Source organism: Colletotrichum fructicola, assembly GCF_000319635.2.
Source record: "Colletotrichum fructicola Nara gc5 chromosome Unknown KSG_Nara_v1_contig11, whole genome shotgun sequence".
Lineage (NCBI taxonomy): Eukaryota > Fungi > Ascomycota > Sordariomycetes > Glomerellales > Glomerellaceae > Colletotrichum > Colletotrichum fructicola.
Window position 1 is genome coordinate 734924 of NW_027094061.1, and position 15158 is coordinate 750081.

General features: G+C 50.1%; 5 protein-coding genes across 5 annotated transcripts; 3 read left to right on the top strand and 2 right to left on the bottom strand.

Moving 5' to 3' along the window:
- Positions 1–81: 81 nt before the first annotated feature.
- Positions 82–684, top strand: DOD (4,5-DOPA dioxygenase extradiol; the record flags this gene model as incomplete). The annotated part of the gene is made up of 1 exon (XM_032037355.1): positions 82–684. The coding sequence occupies one exon, from the start codon at positions 82–84 to the stop codon at positions 682–684; it is 603 nt and encodes a 200-aa protein (XP_031883786.1).
- A 538-nt stretch (positions 685–1222) lies between these two features.
- Positions 1223–2193, bottom strand: CGGC5_v016748 (uncharacterized protein; the record flags this gene model as incomplete). Its single annotated transcript, XM_066153565.1, has 4 exons — positions 1223–1300; positions 1376–1784; positions 1912–1958; positions 2179–2193. The coding sequence occupies 4 exons, from the start codon at positions 2191–2193 to the stop codon at positions 1223–1225; spliced, it is 549 nt and encodes a 182-aa protein (XP_066006835.1).
- A 25-nt stretch (positions 2194–2218) lies between these two features.
- On the top strand, positions 2219–4232 carry cocE-5 (Cocaine esterase; the record flags this gene model as incomplete). The annotated part of the gene is made up of 5 exons (XM_066153566.1): positions 2219–2399; positions 2462–2875; positions 2938–3173; positions 3237–3631; positions 3686–4232. The coding sequence occupies 5 exons, from the start codon at positions 2219–2221 to the stop codon at positions 4230–4232; spliced, it is 1773 nt and encodes a 590-aa protein (XP_066006891.1).
- Positions 4233–5507: 1275 nt separating this feature from the next.
- On the bottom strand, positions 5508–6635 carry CGGC5_v016750 (uncharacterized protein; the record flags this gene model as incomplete). The annotated part of the gene is made up of 2 exons (XM_032037357.2): positions 5508–5831; positions 5889–6635. 2 exons carry the CDS (start codon positions 6633–6635, stop codon positions 5508–5510), a joined length of 1071 nt encoding a protein of 356 aa, XP_031883784.2.
- Positions 6636–10674: 4039 nt separating this feature from the next.
- CGGC5_v016751 (uncharacterized protein) lies at positions 10675–14974 on the top strand (the record flags this gene model as incomplete). The annotated part of the gene is made up of 4 exons (XM_032037358.1): positions 10675–11390; positions 11510–12415; positions 12755–14023; positions 14077–14974. The coding sequence occupies 4 exons, from the start codon at positions 10675–10677 to the stop codon at positions 14972–14974; spliced, it is 3789 nt and encodes a 1262-aa protein (XP_031883785.1).
- Between the last annotated feature and the right edge of the window lie 184 nt (positions 14975–15158).

Genomic DNA, 15158 nt, shown 5'->3' on the forward strand with positions numbered 1-15158 from the left:
GCCGTAGATGTGAGCATGAACCCAAATGCGGGCAAAGACCCGGTAGGAGGCGTGAAAGACTCAAGGTGGATGCCTTACAAAATGGTACCAGACATAGAGGGAGGCCAGAAGGTCATCGGCATGCTGCGGGAAGCCGGTATCAATGCTCGGGCGAACCGCAAGTACGACTGGATCCACGATGTCTTTCTCATCATCATTCGGATGTTTCCTCACTGCGTACCTCCACCAGTCACTGTGGTCTCAGAAAATGCAAGATATGATCCGCACTTGCACATCAAAATCGGCGCTACTCTCCGTCCTCTGCGTTACCAGAACACGCTCATCATTGGCAGTGGAGGCTCAGTTCACAACCTCTTTCGGAACCACTGGCAATGGATGATCCGGTTCAAAGACAATTTTGCGCAGCCCGTTCCGCCAGAGCCCTTCGCGTTGGAGTTTCGACAAGCGCACGAAGACGCAATCATGAGAAATACGGGACCTGATCTTCGAAGAGCGGTCACAAGATTGATGAAACACCCGCGATACAAAGAGGCGCATGGGACAGATGATCACTATATGGCGACGCTCTTTGCTGCCGGGGCTGCCGGAGAAGAGAAAGATGTGGGCCCGCACATGTTCTTGGGGGAATGTTGGGAGTTAGTCAACATGTGCAACACCCAATATCAGCTTGGTTCCTGGGACTAGACTATCAAGAATTTCAACAAGGATGTGTGAAAATTACATTGTCATTAATCAATCGTGCTTCCAGAAGGTTGCAGTAGCACTGAATTCAAAACAATGAAAACAAATCATGATTTTGAATGCTCGGGATACAGACGCAATCATCATAGAGAAACTCAAGTTTAAATACCACGGACATAAAACACCATCCGCCGAGACGTATAATGGTTTTGAACGCGAAAGCATAGGGCTTACACGAGCTCCTCCTGCCGTCTGTCGATTCTTTCCCTGAAGTTCTCTCTGTTCATTATTCTGCTTCCACTCCACATAAACTCCTATGATCTTCTAGTAAATAGTTCATCGTCTCACTTCAATGAAACCACGTCGTGGGCAAGTCATGCATATCGCGACAAGTCTAGATTCTATAGTGAAAGATGACCCGGCTATGCATCGTCGACCACGGGCTCAAATATTATTTGGCTGCGAGCTAGCCCTAAGAATTCCAGACATGTGGGCTCCATAAACAGTCGACTGTGATGTGCGAATATAAGAAGAAGTTGATCTACCACTCTCCCCCTACTCTTGATTTACCAATATCGGTAATCCTGCCCGCAGTATTCCGCCAGACATAGGACCACCCCTTGCAATTCTGTTAGCTTTTTGGATTTTATCGTACGCTGAGGTATGGATAATGAAGCACCAAACATTGACTCACCGACTGGAACCAGCATCCTCCCACCATGATTGCACCGACAAAAGCGAAAACTGCTCCTTGTTGCCGATCACTCAAGTCGAGTTCTCTGTTTATTGGACGAAAATCAGGAACGCGTCGATAGCTACGATCCCACCAGTCAGGGGTTGACACTGGATAAGGTACTGGCGGATGTGAAGCCAGCGTGGGGTCAAAATCGTCCGGCTGGCGCTCCCGCCGGACACCGCCAGCAACTGTGACTAGAGAAGAATCTTCGTCGGGGTCGTTGCCTGGCGAAGCAATCGAACGATGGATTTCGTAGTCAGAGAGGAGCCTCGTGGTCTCTGAATCAAGTCTAAGCTCTTCAGCTCGCGAGGAGTTTATGGTAGTTGCTATGACAGTCGCCATTTCGCCGTTGAGGATTGGTATCTGGCTAAGTAGCGACCGTGTCAAAGTTTGAAAGAGAAACCACCGACCTAGATACGAAAAAGAGGAAATTTTTTACGTCGAATTCTAGTGCTCTATTCCTTGGCATTGCGAATCGCTTCGACGAGACTTACCGCAGGGGCTGAAGTTTGCTTTGGTGTGGTCCCGAGCCGACCGACAGCTGTGGTGGAGAAGCCGAACACGAGCCAGACCTTGAACCCCACCTGGCCCGACAGCGTACCAAAGCAGGTCAAGGCATTTGGAATCAAGAGTCTAAGCTCTGGGTGACGGTGATATTCTCACCACAACAATGCCATGGGATCTAAATCACGACAAGATCCAGTCTGTCTATTGAATGGTAGACATAGCACCCAACGACGTAGAAATTCTGCCAAACTCACAGTATCTTCATCCATAAGCTAAGTCCAAACTACAAACAAAATGGCGGAAAACAAGTACCTTGAGGTCGACAAAGACAGTTTGCCCTACGTCTTCATGAAAAATGTAGACTTGCCACTGCGAACCTACCAAAAGGGTTTTTTGAGATGCAACGTCTATCTGCCCAAGGACGCTGCGCCCTTTGGTCCTGAGAGATACCCAGTGATTGCGACATATGGACCATGTAAGCATTCGTGAACAATCCACGATCTTCGAGGGAGTTTCAGGCACTAACCTGGGGAAAAGATGGTAAAGACGTCCCATACAGCGTATTCCACAAGAAGAGCTGGAATCAGTTGAATCCCGAAATGAAATCTCACCACGCGTCATGGGAGACTCCGGACCCAGGCTTCTGGACAGGCAAAGGATACATCGTGGTTAGAGCCGACGAGCTTGGCGCTGGTCAAAGCCCTGGACTCCTAGACACCATGTCGCGCGGTACTAGCGAGGCGTTTTTTGACGTGGTCGAGTGGTGCTCTGAACAAGAGTGGTCTTCTGGTAAAGTCGGCCTCCTCGGGATTAGCTACTACGCTGGCACACAATGGCGAGTGGCAGCGCGGAAGCCAAAGGGGCTGGCCGCCATGGTCCCATGGGAAGGAATGAGCGACTACTATCGCGATAGAGTGCGACACGGCGGCATCCTATCGGACAAGTTCATTAGTGAGTCTGGCTCTGTCGTCATAACGATTGAATTATTTGCCAATAAAGATGACCGCAAACAGAATTCTGGTGGGAAAATGGCGTTTCGCCGAATCAGTACGGGAAGCCCGGCCGCGCCGCCCGAAATTGGGGTGACGACACCGTCGACGGTGACTTGGATGAACACACCCTTCGACAGAACAGACGAGACCAGACAGTCGATACCGCAGCGCACAGATTTCGGGACGAAGAATACTATCGGACTCGGGATTTTGATGTGGAAGCCATCGAAACGCCCTTGCTGAGCGTCGCAAACTGGGTAAGTGTATTCCCGAATCGGTCCTAACTACGTCTACATGGAGAATGCTGACCCTGTGATGAGGGTGGTATACTCCTGCACTTGCGAGGAAATGTCTTGGGCTGGATGCGTGCTAGCTCCAAGTATAAGTTTCTCCATTTCATTGTGGGAAGACATGATCTCCCGTTCTACTATCCTGAATCCGCTGCGATTCAGCTGTCCTTTTTCAATGCCTTCTTAAAGGATAACGATGCAGATGGTTGGAAGACTGGGGGTCAGCCCAGAGTTCAACTCTGTTTACGACAAGGCGAGGCCGGGGTAGACGACCCCGAACGAGAGCGCAAATTTCCAAAGAGACATGAGAATGACTGGCCTCTGCCTGGGACCCAGTATCAACGGTTCTTCCTGGCCGCAGATGAGAAACTAGCGATCCATCCTTCGGAGACCACTACATCTGTGTCGTACGATGCAATGAATGGGTGAGTATTGACTTCAACCACAGTTTTCCAGGAATATTGACCAATGCGTTTAAGTGATCCTATCTCCTTTCGATACAAAACACCCGCACCCTTGGAAATCACTGGTCACATAGTTACCCACCTCACTGTATCCGCTTCTCGAAAGACAGCCAGGGATAGCCCGCCTACAGATATTGACCTCTTCGTTACTCTTCGAAAGATCAACGTCAATGGTCAAGAAGTCTTCTACACCGGAACCATGGGCGACCCTGTGCCCATAGTCAAGGGTTGGTTGCGAGTTTCACAACGGCTGGTAGACACAAGTCATCATTTTCATCGAGACTTTATGCCTCATCGGAACTATCACAGCACAGATGTCCAGCCTGTGAAGGAGAATGAAAAGTACGCTGTTGATGTTGAGGTCTGGCCCACCAATGTTGTCCTGGAGCCTGGGGAAACACTTGTTTTGGAGATTGCTGGCCACGATACTCAGGGCGTTGGAAGCTTTTCCCACGGCCACGCCAAAGACCGTGACGAGAAGACATTCACTGGCATAAACACTGTTCATACTGGAGGGGACAACAGCTGGCTTTTGCTGCCTGTAATCAACTCCGAAAGATAGTATGGCTTCTACTAGAACGAGATAGACGTCTGTCAGACAGCCCCTATCACCGTTGTAAATATTTCTACAATTCTTAGCCACAACGTTATCAAGGTCCGTGATACCGGCGGAGTCATGCTGGTTACGCCATTGCAACATATGTGTGCAAAGCAAAACACTACATATAGAAAATTTCCTGTAACTATTTTGATTTCTCCACTTTCCTCCCACTTCCAGAAATCCTGACACATCATGAGTGACGGAAAGGCCAACTCACATCCTCTCTCATTATGAAGATGGCTCACTTGCCCGCAGACGTGTGAGTAGCTGAGAGTATGTCGCACTAATGCCCCACCCTTTGAGAGCCCTCATGGATAGGATGGCCTCGTCCAGAAACTTCCTTCGGCCTTGAACACTACACAAATTACCAATACCAGGCATTTTGATCTGACTCCATCCGTTCTCAACCCAGCTGGTGTCAGGCATATCCCGTCGCGCCTTCGGGCCGAGCACCACGATTGGGCCCGACGCTAAGAGAAGCAGCCCACCGGGGCATCTCTGAGCGAGCTTGGAGTAGATCCAAAGAATGAAAACAGCGCTCAGCAGCGATACTGGTGCTCCGAAGTGCGGACAGTGGCTCGACCGCGTTACATGTATAATTCGTGCGGCGAAATAGCACGCCAACCTAGCTTGTCTCCCTGATTCTCCCCATAGCTGAGCTGCTTGCGTCCACTCCTCGTCTTTGAACTTTCCATAGATAGACTTGACAACGGTTGGAAGCAGCTTGGAGGTTGGGGTGTTGTAAAACATCAGCCCGGTCAAGGCAATTAATTGGTGAGTAGTGGCGGATTTGAGCTCATCGACGGCTTGGGCAGTTTGCTCGCTCTCAATCATATTAAGCAGATCGTTCAACACCTCGACTGCGCAAGATGTGTCAGTGGGTGCATCCGGACTGCATATGATGTCCGTCAGTCGTTGAAGGATGACTTGTTTGCCGATTGTATTCGTTTTTGTCCAGGCAGACTTCCAGCAGTTATTCGTCACGACCTGATCAATGGTAAACACTCCATGTGAGCCGTTGTACTCTGAGATTAAAAATTAGCTTTTTGAACAGTTGAATATTTTCTAATCGAAGAAAAAATTACCCAGAACGTTGGAAAACCCAGCCCAACTTTGTGCGTTGGCAGCCGCCCAACGATCATCGGGCTGCGGCAAGGGAATTTGTAGTTCCGATACCCTCACCAATCGACTGAGTTCGAAATCAGAAGCGAATGCAGCATCTAAAAGCTGAGTAAACTACGTGTCAGTCTCGTCGACGTGCAGGTAATCGGCATGTGAGGTGCTACCAACCCAGACCGAGAATCCTAGCCGTCTTCGTTCCTCATCTAAGACCCATATCTGCCATTTATGCGTGAGTGGCAATTGGAGCTGAGAAAATTTTTGCATTGGCAACAAGTTATTGAAGAACCCCTTCCGTCTTGCTAGGGTGATTGGCAGCGCTTGCGTGATCTCTGCAACCTCCAAAGACCGTCTGTCGCCGTCGTACATCAAACCCACACGGTTGAGGACAATGGTCTGAAGCATCCACAGCTCACGACTCATATAGTTCTCTCTCTCGCACTGCTGAAATTCAGAATCTCTGAATTCACAAGGTGCATCAATGGGTTTATAGCTTACCATAGCAGCTGACTGCCGACGGACCAGTTCGTGCATCGCCCTCGAACATCGACGGGCGTCTGGAATGTTTGAAAACTGGGCACCCACTGCAGCCACAGCGAACATGAGGAACCAGTGGCGCTTTTTTGATGTAAAAGAAGGCTTGTGTAGGATGGGAAACATAGGATGAAAGAATTCAAAGTAGAGCTGCATCCAAGCATTGAGTACCGGCCCGGGAGGAATGCGAAGCTCTATGAAAGGGGGAAAGCTCGGTTTTCGTTGCATATCTGTGGCGTAGTCGATGACCCTTTGCACGGCTTCTTGCGGAAGCTCATCGACGTGGGCAAGGTCTTCTTCGTCAATATCTTGCGCTCCGAGCTGGGTCATGTCAGGGAACACAAGTGGGGCATCCATTTCAATTGAGACGGGGTGATAATGCTTGAGCTCGACGGCATCTTGATCAATGGCAGGCGTGTGACTACGGCTGTATAGCTCCGTCACTGCGCCTTGATCCATCATCTGATCTGAAGGAGGCGGATTCCGAGAGGCTGTAATATGAGGTGGTGCGACTGTCGATCTCTCTATCTGTTTGTCAAAAGCCATCTGAGCAGACGGGTTGCTTGGCATGATATAGGGAAGGAAGTTGAGATCAGGATTGTAATCGAGCCAGTTGGTTGGCTCATCATAGGTGCCTAGCATAATCGAGGGCGTAGGTGCTGTGTCGGCCGTATCTAGGTCTAGAAACAGACCCGTTCCCTCGAGCAGCATATCGAATCGAATGGGGGGCTCTTGGTACTGAACAAGATTCGTTTCTCCACTGGCGCAATCCAAGTTGGGACTACCGTCTGTTTCTTCAAGAATCACTGGCTGATCCCTTGATCTGGTGGACTGGCCATCTCCGACGTAGTTGCTGGCCAATGGTCGGTCGTCGGGAACAGTCACTGGAGGTGACGGTGGAATGTGTCTGTCATCAGCTATCCCGTTGTTTGTGGCGTTGCCATTGGACTTATTGCTGCTGTCATCCTCGTTGTTAATTCGTGGTTGTTTCGAACCGGGTCTGTTCGAATGGGCCTCCGACGCCCGCCTCTTTCCGATAGGTTCGTAGAAGCAGTTGTTCTTGCTCCGGCGACATCTTTCACATGGTAGTTGCCCATCGCAGCGAACCTTTGACGCATTACAAGACTTGCATGCTTGCGAGACGCGGCGATTGTCTCGATCGCTGTTATTCTGGCGGTCACCGCCCAGGTGGATCGTAGTGTGGTGGCGAGAAAGCGAGTCTCTGCCGATATGAGGTCAGGGAATTGTCATTGATCTATCACTCTGAAGCAAGAAAACATGAAAGCCTGAGAAAATCGCCCGATACATACACTCTCCCAAAGCTCTGTCCGCACTCAGAGCATGCAAACGGTCTCTCGTTGGCGTGAGTACGTAGATGACGCTGATAATGCTCGCGTCGATTGAAGGACGTATCGCAAATTTCACAATAAGTGTTGCTTTTCGCATTCCGGTTGGACATGACAACTGTGGTTACGGCACGAAATGCAATCACTACGGCTCGGCCGTGGAGAATGAGAACGGGGAGGGGATCAAGGTTATTTACGGGCCCTCTGGAGCAAAGCCGCCTTCCCCGGACACCAACTGCCTCATGCCCCATGCTACTAGGGGCGGGTGTCCCCGGCTTCATCATATTATAGTTGTGGAGTGCAGTTCAGATCGACACTGAGCCAATCAAATTACGCCGGCTGCAACGCCAGGTCGCATCATCTGCACGGCGGGAAGGACCTCAGTTCAGCAGGGCATGGCCCAGGTCAGATCGTTCGAACTCAAATGGAACAGGCTCCAAGGCTTTATTGGATGCAGAGCTAGATACCTCATGGTCGACCGTTGGGTTTTCCATCCATATGGTCCGTCTCGAAATCCCAGGGTGCAGTCCGTGCAGGATATGTCGATGAGTGTCTTGATGATCAAAGCAGCATCACGGTAAATATCATGAGTCCGGGCGGGGTTTGCCGATGTCACTAGAGACATATCGACCTCGGCATGGATTATAGAGGCAGCGTTTTATAAAGCCTTTACAACCCGCTAACGCTAACGCTAACATGGCCGAAATTTTGAAATTTCGGAACACAGATCTAATTTCTTTCCGAGGGATTCCAGGCGTGGGATGCCGTAGGTTGGTTCCGAGATGTGGGAGGCAAAGCCGGCGTTCGGGCGCCATCAAAGGTCCGAAACTTCGGGTTTCATCGGCCACAATTCCCCAAATAGGCTGGGAACACGGTCACGGCCAATTCAGCAGGAACCATCTGAGTAGCAGTACCTGCCGGCCGAAACCCGAAACTCTCCTGCATACTGGCCCGAACAAGAGTCAACCAATGGTCCCAGCCGATTGCCCTCCATTCCACTGGTAACTTATTAGTACTACCGTGTCCAGCCACTAGCTGTGTAACATTATCTGCACCCTTCTGCCTGAACTCATCTTTATCTGGCTCCAGTATTCTTTACCACAATAAGGCTCTACTCGCTCTACGACCGACATTTTTTCAGCTTGAGAGCATTAAAGATACTAAAGATCAGTGGTAAAAGTCTAGGCATTTACGTTATTAGAATCGCTCGGGAAACTGAGCGATGACGGGATCAAAACTTAGCAAGTGCTTCTACCGATACGTAAGGACCTCGAAACAAATAGTATATCAAGTAAGATTAGGCTGGCAAGTGGGACCTTTAACATCTAAGGTATTTGGGTCTCATACTAGTTCGCGTTCGGTTATTCCGATGTGCATCCCGTCAATGATCCCATGGTATTACCGCAAGTTGAATCGATCTGATCGATTTCCTTTCCCAGTGCTTACACCGCCATGCAACTGGCTCTTCGGCCAAGAAGATGCGCCTTCTTGAGATTTCATTTTCTTGTAATACCCATCCTCGAGATTGCCCCATCTTGGTGTGAAGATTCAGGTGGATAGGTTCAATAATGTTAGCGCTCGACAAGAGGATAGCGGCATATTCCTTTTTGTCTTCGTGGTTGGGCTTGTTTCGACAAGGATGCGAAGGTTGTTGGTACCTTTTTCGTTGTAAGAATCTACGAGATGATGAAAGTCGTTTTGAGTCGCTGTGCATTAGCCGGACGTTTACACTGCCCGAAGTAGCGCCTCTGCTCAGGAACATCCCCCAGTCAGCCAGCAGTCCCTGGTCCTTTTCAGTAACCGCTGCAATAGTGCAGTAAGACTGCTAAAATAAACCACCTAGAAAAAGCCAAAGATGATACAATGAGACCAGCAACTAAATTTGCTTTAATTGAGCGATAAATATATTGGATGCTAATACACCGTCTACAGTTGCCTCAAATTATTTAAAAAAAAAAAAAAAAAAAAAAAAAAAAAAAAAAAAAAACCCACCTTTGTTTTCCATTCTATTTTTAACACTATTAGAACGAGGTGCCAAACACCTAAAAGGCTTCTTATCCCGCCCCGAGCAACTGCGCCGTCACCTCGTAGACCAGAACTAAGGAGGTTTGATGTTGAACGTTGAGCCTTTTGTAGGTTTTCCAAGCTTTGCAATCCAGGTAGAATGTGGATTCTGTAAAGGCGGAGGATTGGATAATCGACATCGGCGATGGAGCTTGTTGGAGAGCCAACGACAGATGGATACGATAAGTTTACCAGCTATTCAGTAAACCGTGCTCTGCGCCGCAATAAGCGCAGAATATTAGCTACGGAGACCTGGTTCGTTGGTTGACGTACTTCATTTTTCATGAGATATTTTATGAATAGTTCAAAGACAGTTTGGCCGTCAGATCGTTCGCAGTTCAGCTGATCCCCCTTGAGGATGTTTCTGAAGATGGCCAGCTTGCGCGACCCATCGACCGGCATGTCGGCCACGTGATGTAACAATGTCGTCCATTGGCGCGTTGAGATTGACGACTCTAGAACTGGCTGCCTTCCCCTTGTTATTTGATGTAAAATGCGCTGCAGACGATGCTTTGCTATGTGAGTTGAGGGGGTCCGGTAATTAAATTCGTTCAATGAGCCACCAAAGATGGGTCTATGGCTCACCCTCCCGCTCTAAGGAAATTGAAGCCATCATCGTATTGCCATGAAAAGGGGGTGCGCAGGGATGGGGTGCGCTTACTTACCACTCGGCCACAGAAACTTCAATCTCTCAATAGAAGGGTCGCGATCGCTTCAATTGAACTCTCGTCCACTGCGCGTAGTGTTTAAGTGGAGCTGACTTCATGTAGGTTGATGGTGCGCGACCCAGGATCGGCAGAGTCAGCAGAAAGACTGCAGCATCTTTTGAGAGGACCACCAACCAGTCATTGGAAATTTCGTTGCGGGAGTTCGCCGCCAGACATGCATGCTGATTCGCATAATCGGACGATGATATTCAGCACTTGGCGCTCCAAAACAACACATTCAACACCTTGAAAGTTGGTTCAAGGAGACGGGAGAGCAATGTCAGCCCATATCTGTCAGCGTTGGTAAGCAGGCACAACCTTACGGAAATGGTCCTGTAACCAATGGAACTCGATTCGCCGCCGCGATGGACGCATCTCCCCCTCCTCCAGTACACGTCACAAACTGTTATTGGTAGCCTTATGGTCCGCAGTGAGTCGCCTTATTCTGCCTACATAGGTACACCAGGTAAGGCGACCCAAAACCCCTGCCGGATCTGGTGCCGGGGAGTAGAGCGTCGTCAACTGAGAAGCTTATATATTTCAGGATCCAGCGCGTCAAAGCACCCGGCCTGTTCTTCTACAACCGGATTGTTCCAGCGCTAGCCTGAAATTTACCAGTCAATTGCCGCAAAAATGCCCGAAGGTTCACCAAAGACCATGGAAAGCGAGGAGATCCTGTCGAGCCTGGCAAGATCACAGACAATGTTCGCCGAAACTTTGGCCCGCGGTACCGTTCCTGTTGACAAGGAGATAGAAATGAGAGCCGACCTTGCCAAGTTCTGCATTCAAGTTGGCACGGCATTCTCAAACCAACAAGCCATAGACGACGCGATACAACATGTGGACACCATTCTCCGCCGGATCCCAGACGACTCCCCTGACCGACCAAAGTTCCTTCATGAGCTCTCCAAGGCCAAGTTCGAGTTGTATCTTCAGACCGATTCCCAACACTCATTGAATCTCGCGGTATTCTATGGGCGCCAAGCGAGGGAGCTAGCTGTGTCGTCCAGCCTCCGTGAGCATGACCTGGACACTTACCTCGAAATTCTGACAAATCTGGGGTACGTTCTCGTTTCCCGGTTCAGGCTGAGAGGTATGCCGCGAGATATTGAAGAGTCCATTGCTTGCAAACGCGAGATCCTTGGGGAGACCACGAAAGGATCCGAACCATATTTTCTGGCGCTCAGTAACCTTGCTTCCTCACTCCATATTCGATACATGAAACAAGGGGGGCAAGAGGACGAGGAAGAAGCACAACAACTACTGCAAGAGTTGCTATCTTCAATAGATCCTGGGTCGAAGATTCACAATGCCGCCATCGGCCAGCTTGGTGCGATTGCCATTTCAAGGTTCGATAAGACATGCTCAATGGAAGATCTAGACGAGGCTCTTATCCATTTCAAGATGGGCTTCGAAAGCTGTGCCAAGGAAGACGACACATGGAGGGAATTCCTTAAGCAACTTGTAGGCCGACAAGGCACGAGTACACGCAAAGCCTTCAAGACATGGATAGCGTGGTCCAGTACTCCTGTCTGTTATTTGAGTCAACTCCAGTCATCCACAGCTCGCGGGGTGAAGATCTCCTGGAACACCTTCGACGGATTCAACAATGCGCGTTTGCGAAGCAATCGATCGAGGCGGTCGACAGTGCCATCGAGATGTCCCGGGCTGCATTTGCACGCATGCCGGAAGAATACCAGGATAAGGAGCGATCACAGCTTGTTTTCACGCACCTGCTATCTCAGCGTTACGTCTTTTCCAACCAGGTGGAAGATCTAATCTCCTTGTCTGAATATACTGCGTCAATGATTGCCGGCTACAATGCGAAAATAAGGGCGAGCTTCGGAAAACAAGAAGTACATGAGAAAGGGATGTGGAGGTTCACCAGCTGCTTGAAGAATCTGGCAGGCGCACCAGTGAACAGCCCTATGCGTCAACTGGCCGAGGAAGAGTTGATGGGGGCTTTCTTGTCCTGTTTTGATTTGGACAGCAAGCAATACGGTCCTTCGGCACTAGAAACGATCTATTTGCAAAACGGAAAACGATTAGGAGTCCTAGCCGCTGCCGCAGAGGCTGATATCATACTTTCTGACGACGAGATCGAAGCCGAAACAACGAGAGTTAAAAGCGAAAGGGCGATCGGGGACATAGAATTCCTGGAGAATCTGTTCGGTCGCCCATCCGAATATAAGACTGAGTTGGGTCTGCGCAAGTTGGCAATAGATCCTGAGACCAATCACATTCCCTTCGACTTTGGGAATCTAGCTCGACATGTGCTGGAATACGAAGACGGGCCAGTATCTCCCGCCGAATTCATCGCCAGAGAGGAGCGAATGGAGACGGCATCCCTGGAAAAGGGTCGATTAGAGGGAAGGTATCCAAACCCGAGGCTGTGTCATTGGTGCCGCCAGCTAACGAAGCCGCTACAACCAACGGGCCAAGGATTTGAACTCAATGCAGGCAGATGCATGGTACCAATTCTCGGCGATTTGAAAATGATTTTGTATTGCAGGGGGGGGTGCGCCATTTGCAGCTTGGCGGCTTCAATCATCACGACAGACAAGGGGGAGCTTTACTCTGACTTCGAGAAATTGGATGAAGAGGCAAGGGGAATCGCTATGAGTTCAGGAAAACTCTCAACTGGAGAAAGCGTTCTGAGAATCAAATGTGGCGTCTATCATGCCGGAGAGTTGAGACTGCTCACGGGGGACAGTTTTCACCAGGCGCTTCGACAAGGATGGGAAGCAGACACCGCAGTCTCGCTCCAAACCTTGCTGGATGACAGACATGGACCTGTTTACAACACAGGAGAGCAGCAAGTCAACCTCGATTTGATCAGGGCATGGCTAAGAGATTGTAATCACAACCACGGTTCTATTTGCAATCATCCTCGACCTGGAAAACGCATAACGACCAAGATCCCCCTAACATTTATCGATGTCGTTCAGCAATGCCTTGTATTCGGCACATCGAAGGACAAGTACTTCGCCCTAAGTTATACCTGGGGCCAAGTAGATATGTGCATGACGCTGGAAGAAAACTTCGAAGGGAGACAACACCCCCAGGCCCTAGCTATGGTGCCATTTCCAAAGAGTATAAGAGACGCAATGACACTGGTTGGCTCCCTTGGCATCCGCTTGCTCTGGATTGATGCTATCTGTATCGTGCAAGACGACGCAGCAAGTAAAGCGAGAGATATCCCAAACATGGACATCATTTATGGGAGAGCTTTTGCGACGATCGTAGCTTTGTCAGGAAACAACGCAGATGCTGGGTTACCTGGAGTCAATCCTGGCACCCGTAGTGTGCAGCGAATCGAAACTATTGCCATCACACGCGGCAGCTCCGATCTCGACCATGACCCACTAGGAAAAGACACGGAGATCGTCAACATCGTTAGAACCCCACGACCCTTCTATCTGGCGTTACGGATGTCTAATTGGAACACTAGAGGGTGGATTATGCAAGAACGACTCCTCTCGCGAAGATGCATCTACTTCTCCCCCGAAGCCGTGTACTTCCAATGCGGAAAAAGTACACTGGCCGAGGGCGGCGTGAACGAGGAATACAAGACCTATTTTCTCTCCGCCCCAATGAAGGACGACCATCTCCTGAGAAAAGCAAATCATGACAACCCCATCTCAGATCTGAGCCAGATGCACGAACTCGAAACTGGCCCCAAACTTTGGAAGGCGTTCAAGACGTACATGGAGCTTGTGTGCAACTACAGCAAACGGCAATTTACCTTTAAACCCGACGTGTTGAATGGCTTCGCAGGCATCTTTGCGGTTCTCGACGAGGAGCACTTCCAGGGATCGATCAAAAGCACAACCTTGCATGGCATTCCAAGCGGCATTTTTATCCATGCGCTCCTCTGGTCTCCTGCTGCGAGAATACCGCGGAGAGGCACCAGGTTCCCAACTCAGAATGACTTCACGACAGGAAATCCAGACCCGAAATTCCCTAGTTGGTCGTGGGCTGGGTGGGATGGCCCCGTCGAATACCGACTGTTTGAGTGGACGACTGACATTGCAGAACGTCCGCCCCATTGATCCGAATCTTCCACCTAGGCAGCTTGGAAGTTTTTCCCGATAAATACGAAGAAGCTGGGAGCTTGTTGGAAAAGTTCGAAAAGGAGAGAGATGGGATGCAGGCCGCGACACCGGTAGACAAGGCAGCAGAAGAACGTCCCCCAGGAGGTTTAGAGCAGTCTGCTCCGGCTGGCAACACCGAGCCCAGTATTTTAATTCCATCTACGTCCCAAGGCGATCCTGGGATAGATGAGAAAGGAGATGAGGGCAAAAAGGAGCCGAAAGGGAAAGGGAAAGAGAAGGCGACAGAAGACGCGCCGAGGACTGGGACGCTATGGCACGATCCCGATTCGAAGAAGTTATGGCTTTGGTTCACACCGCCAGGCTACGAAGAAGCCAGAAAAAGGGATCCCCCCGCACCAGAAAACGTGTTGCGGATGACCGGACCAGTCGTTCCCCTTATTGCCTTCAAGATCGCGGCCCACAAGGAGTATCTGACTCTCCTAGGTCACGTTCATACCCAGGGTTCTCAGAGCGTGCGCCGCATTTTTGACTCCGATAACAAGCACTGTGGTCTCTATTGGGAACAAGGCGGCTATGAATGGGTTGGGAATGGGATCAAGCCTGAGTCCGAGAAAAGGCTGTTTATGTTGGGTGTTTCCGCATATGGAGTCTGTTACCGTCCGCGAGAAGGGCCGAGTCGTGTTGAGGGACCGATCAAACTGTTCGACGAGGAAGCTTTCCCGGACAAGGGGCCTGGGAGTGGTCTGGTGAACGTATTGGTAATTGACGAGGACGTGGGCTACCCAGATTCCACCGGTGATCGATGCACAATCGCCATAATTCACAGAGCGGCGTGGGAAGCGGCGGGTCCTGTAGAAAGGGAGGTGAGGATAGCGTAGCGAGTTTGCGAAGTTCTACTGCCATCGTTCGTGGAGGTCTTGCAAGAGCTGGCGACAGGTGGCATTCAATCACGGGAGAGAAAAGAAAACAACTGGACAGCAATCACCAAAACTATAAGTGTCTCTGTCTGAGCGAGCGGGTCAAGTCGCAGCCTTCATGCAAGCTCTTCCAGCTGTGGGGTTT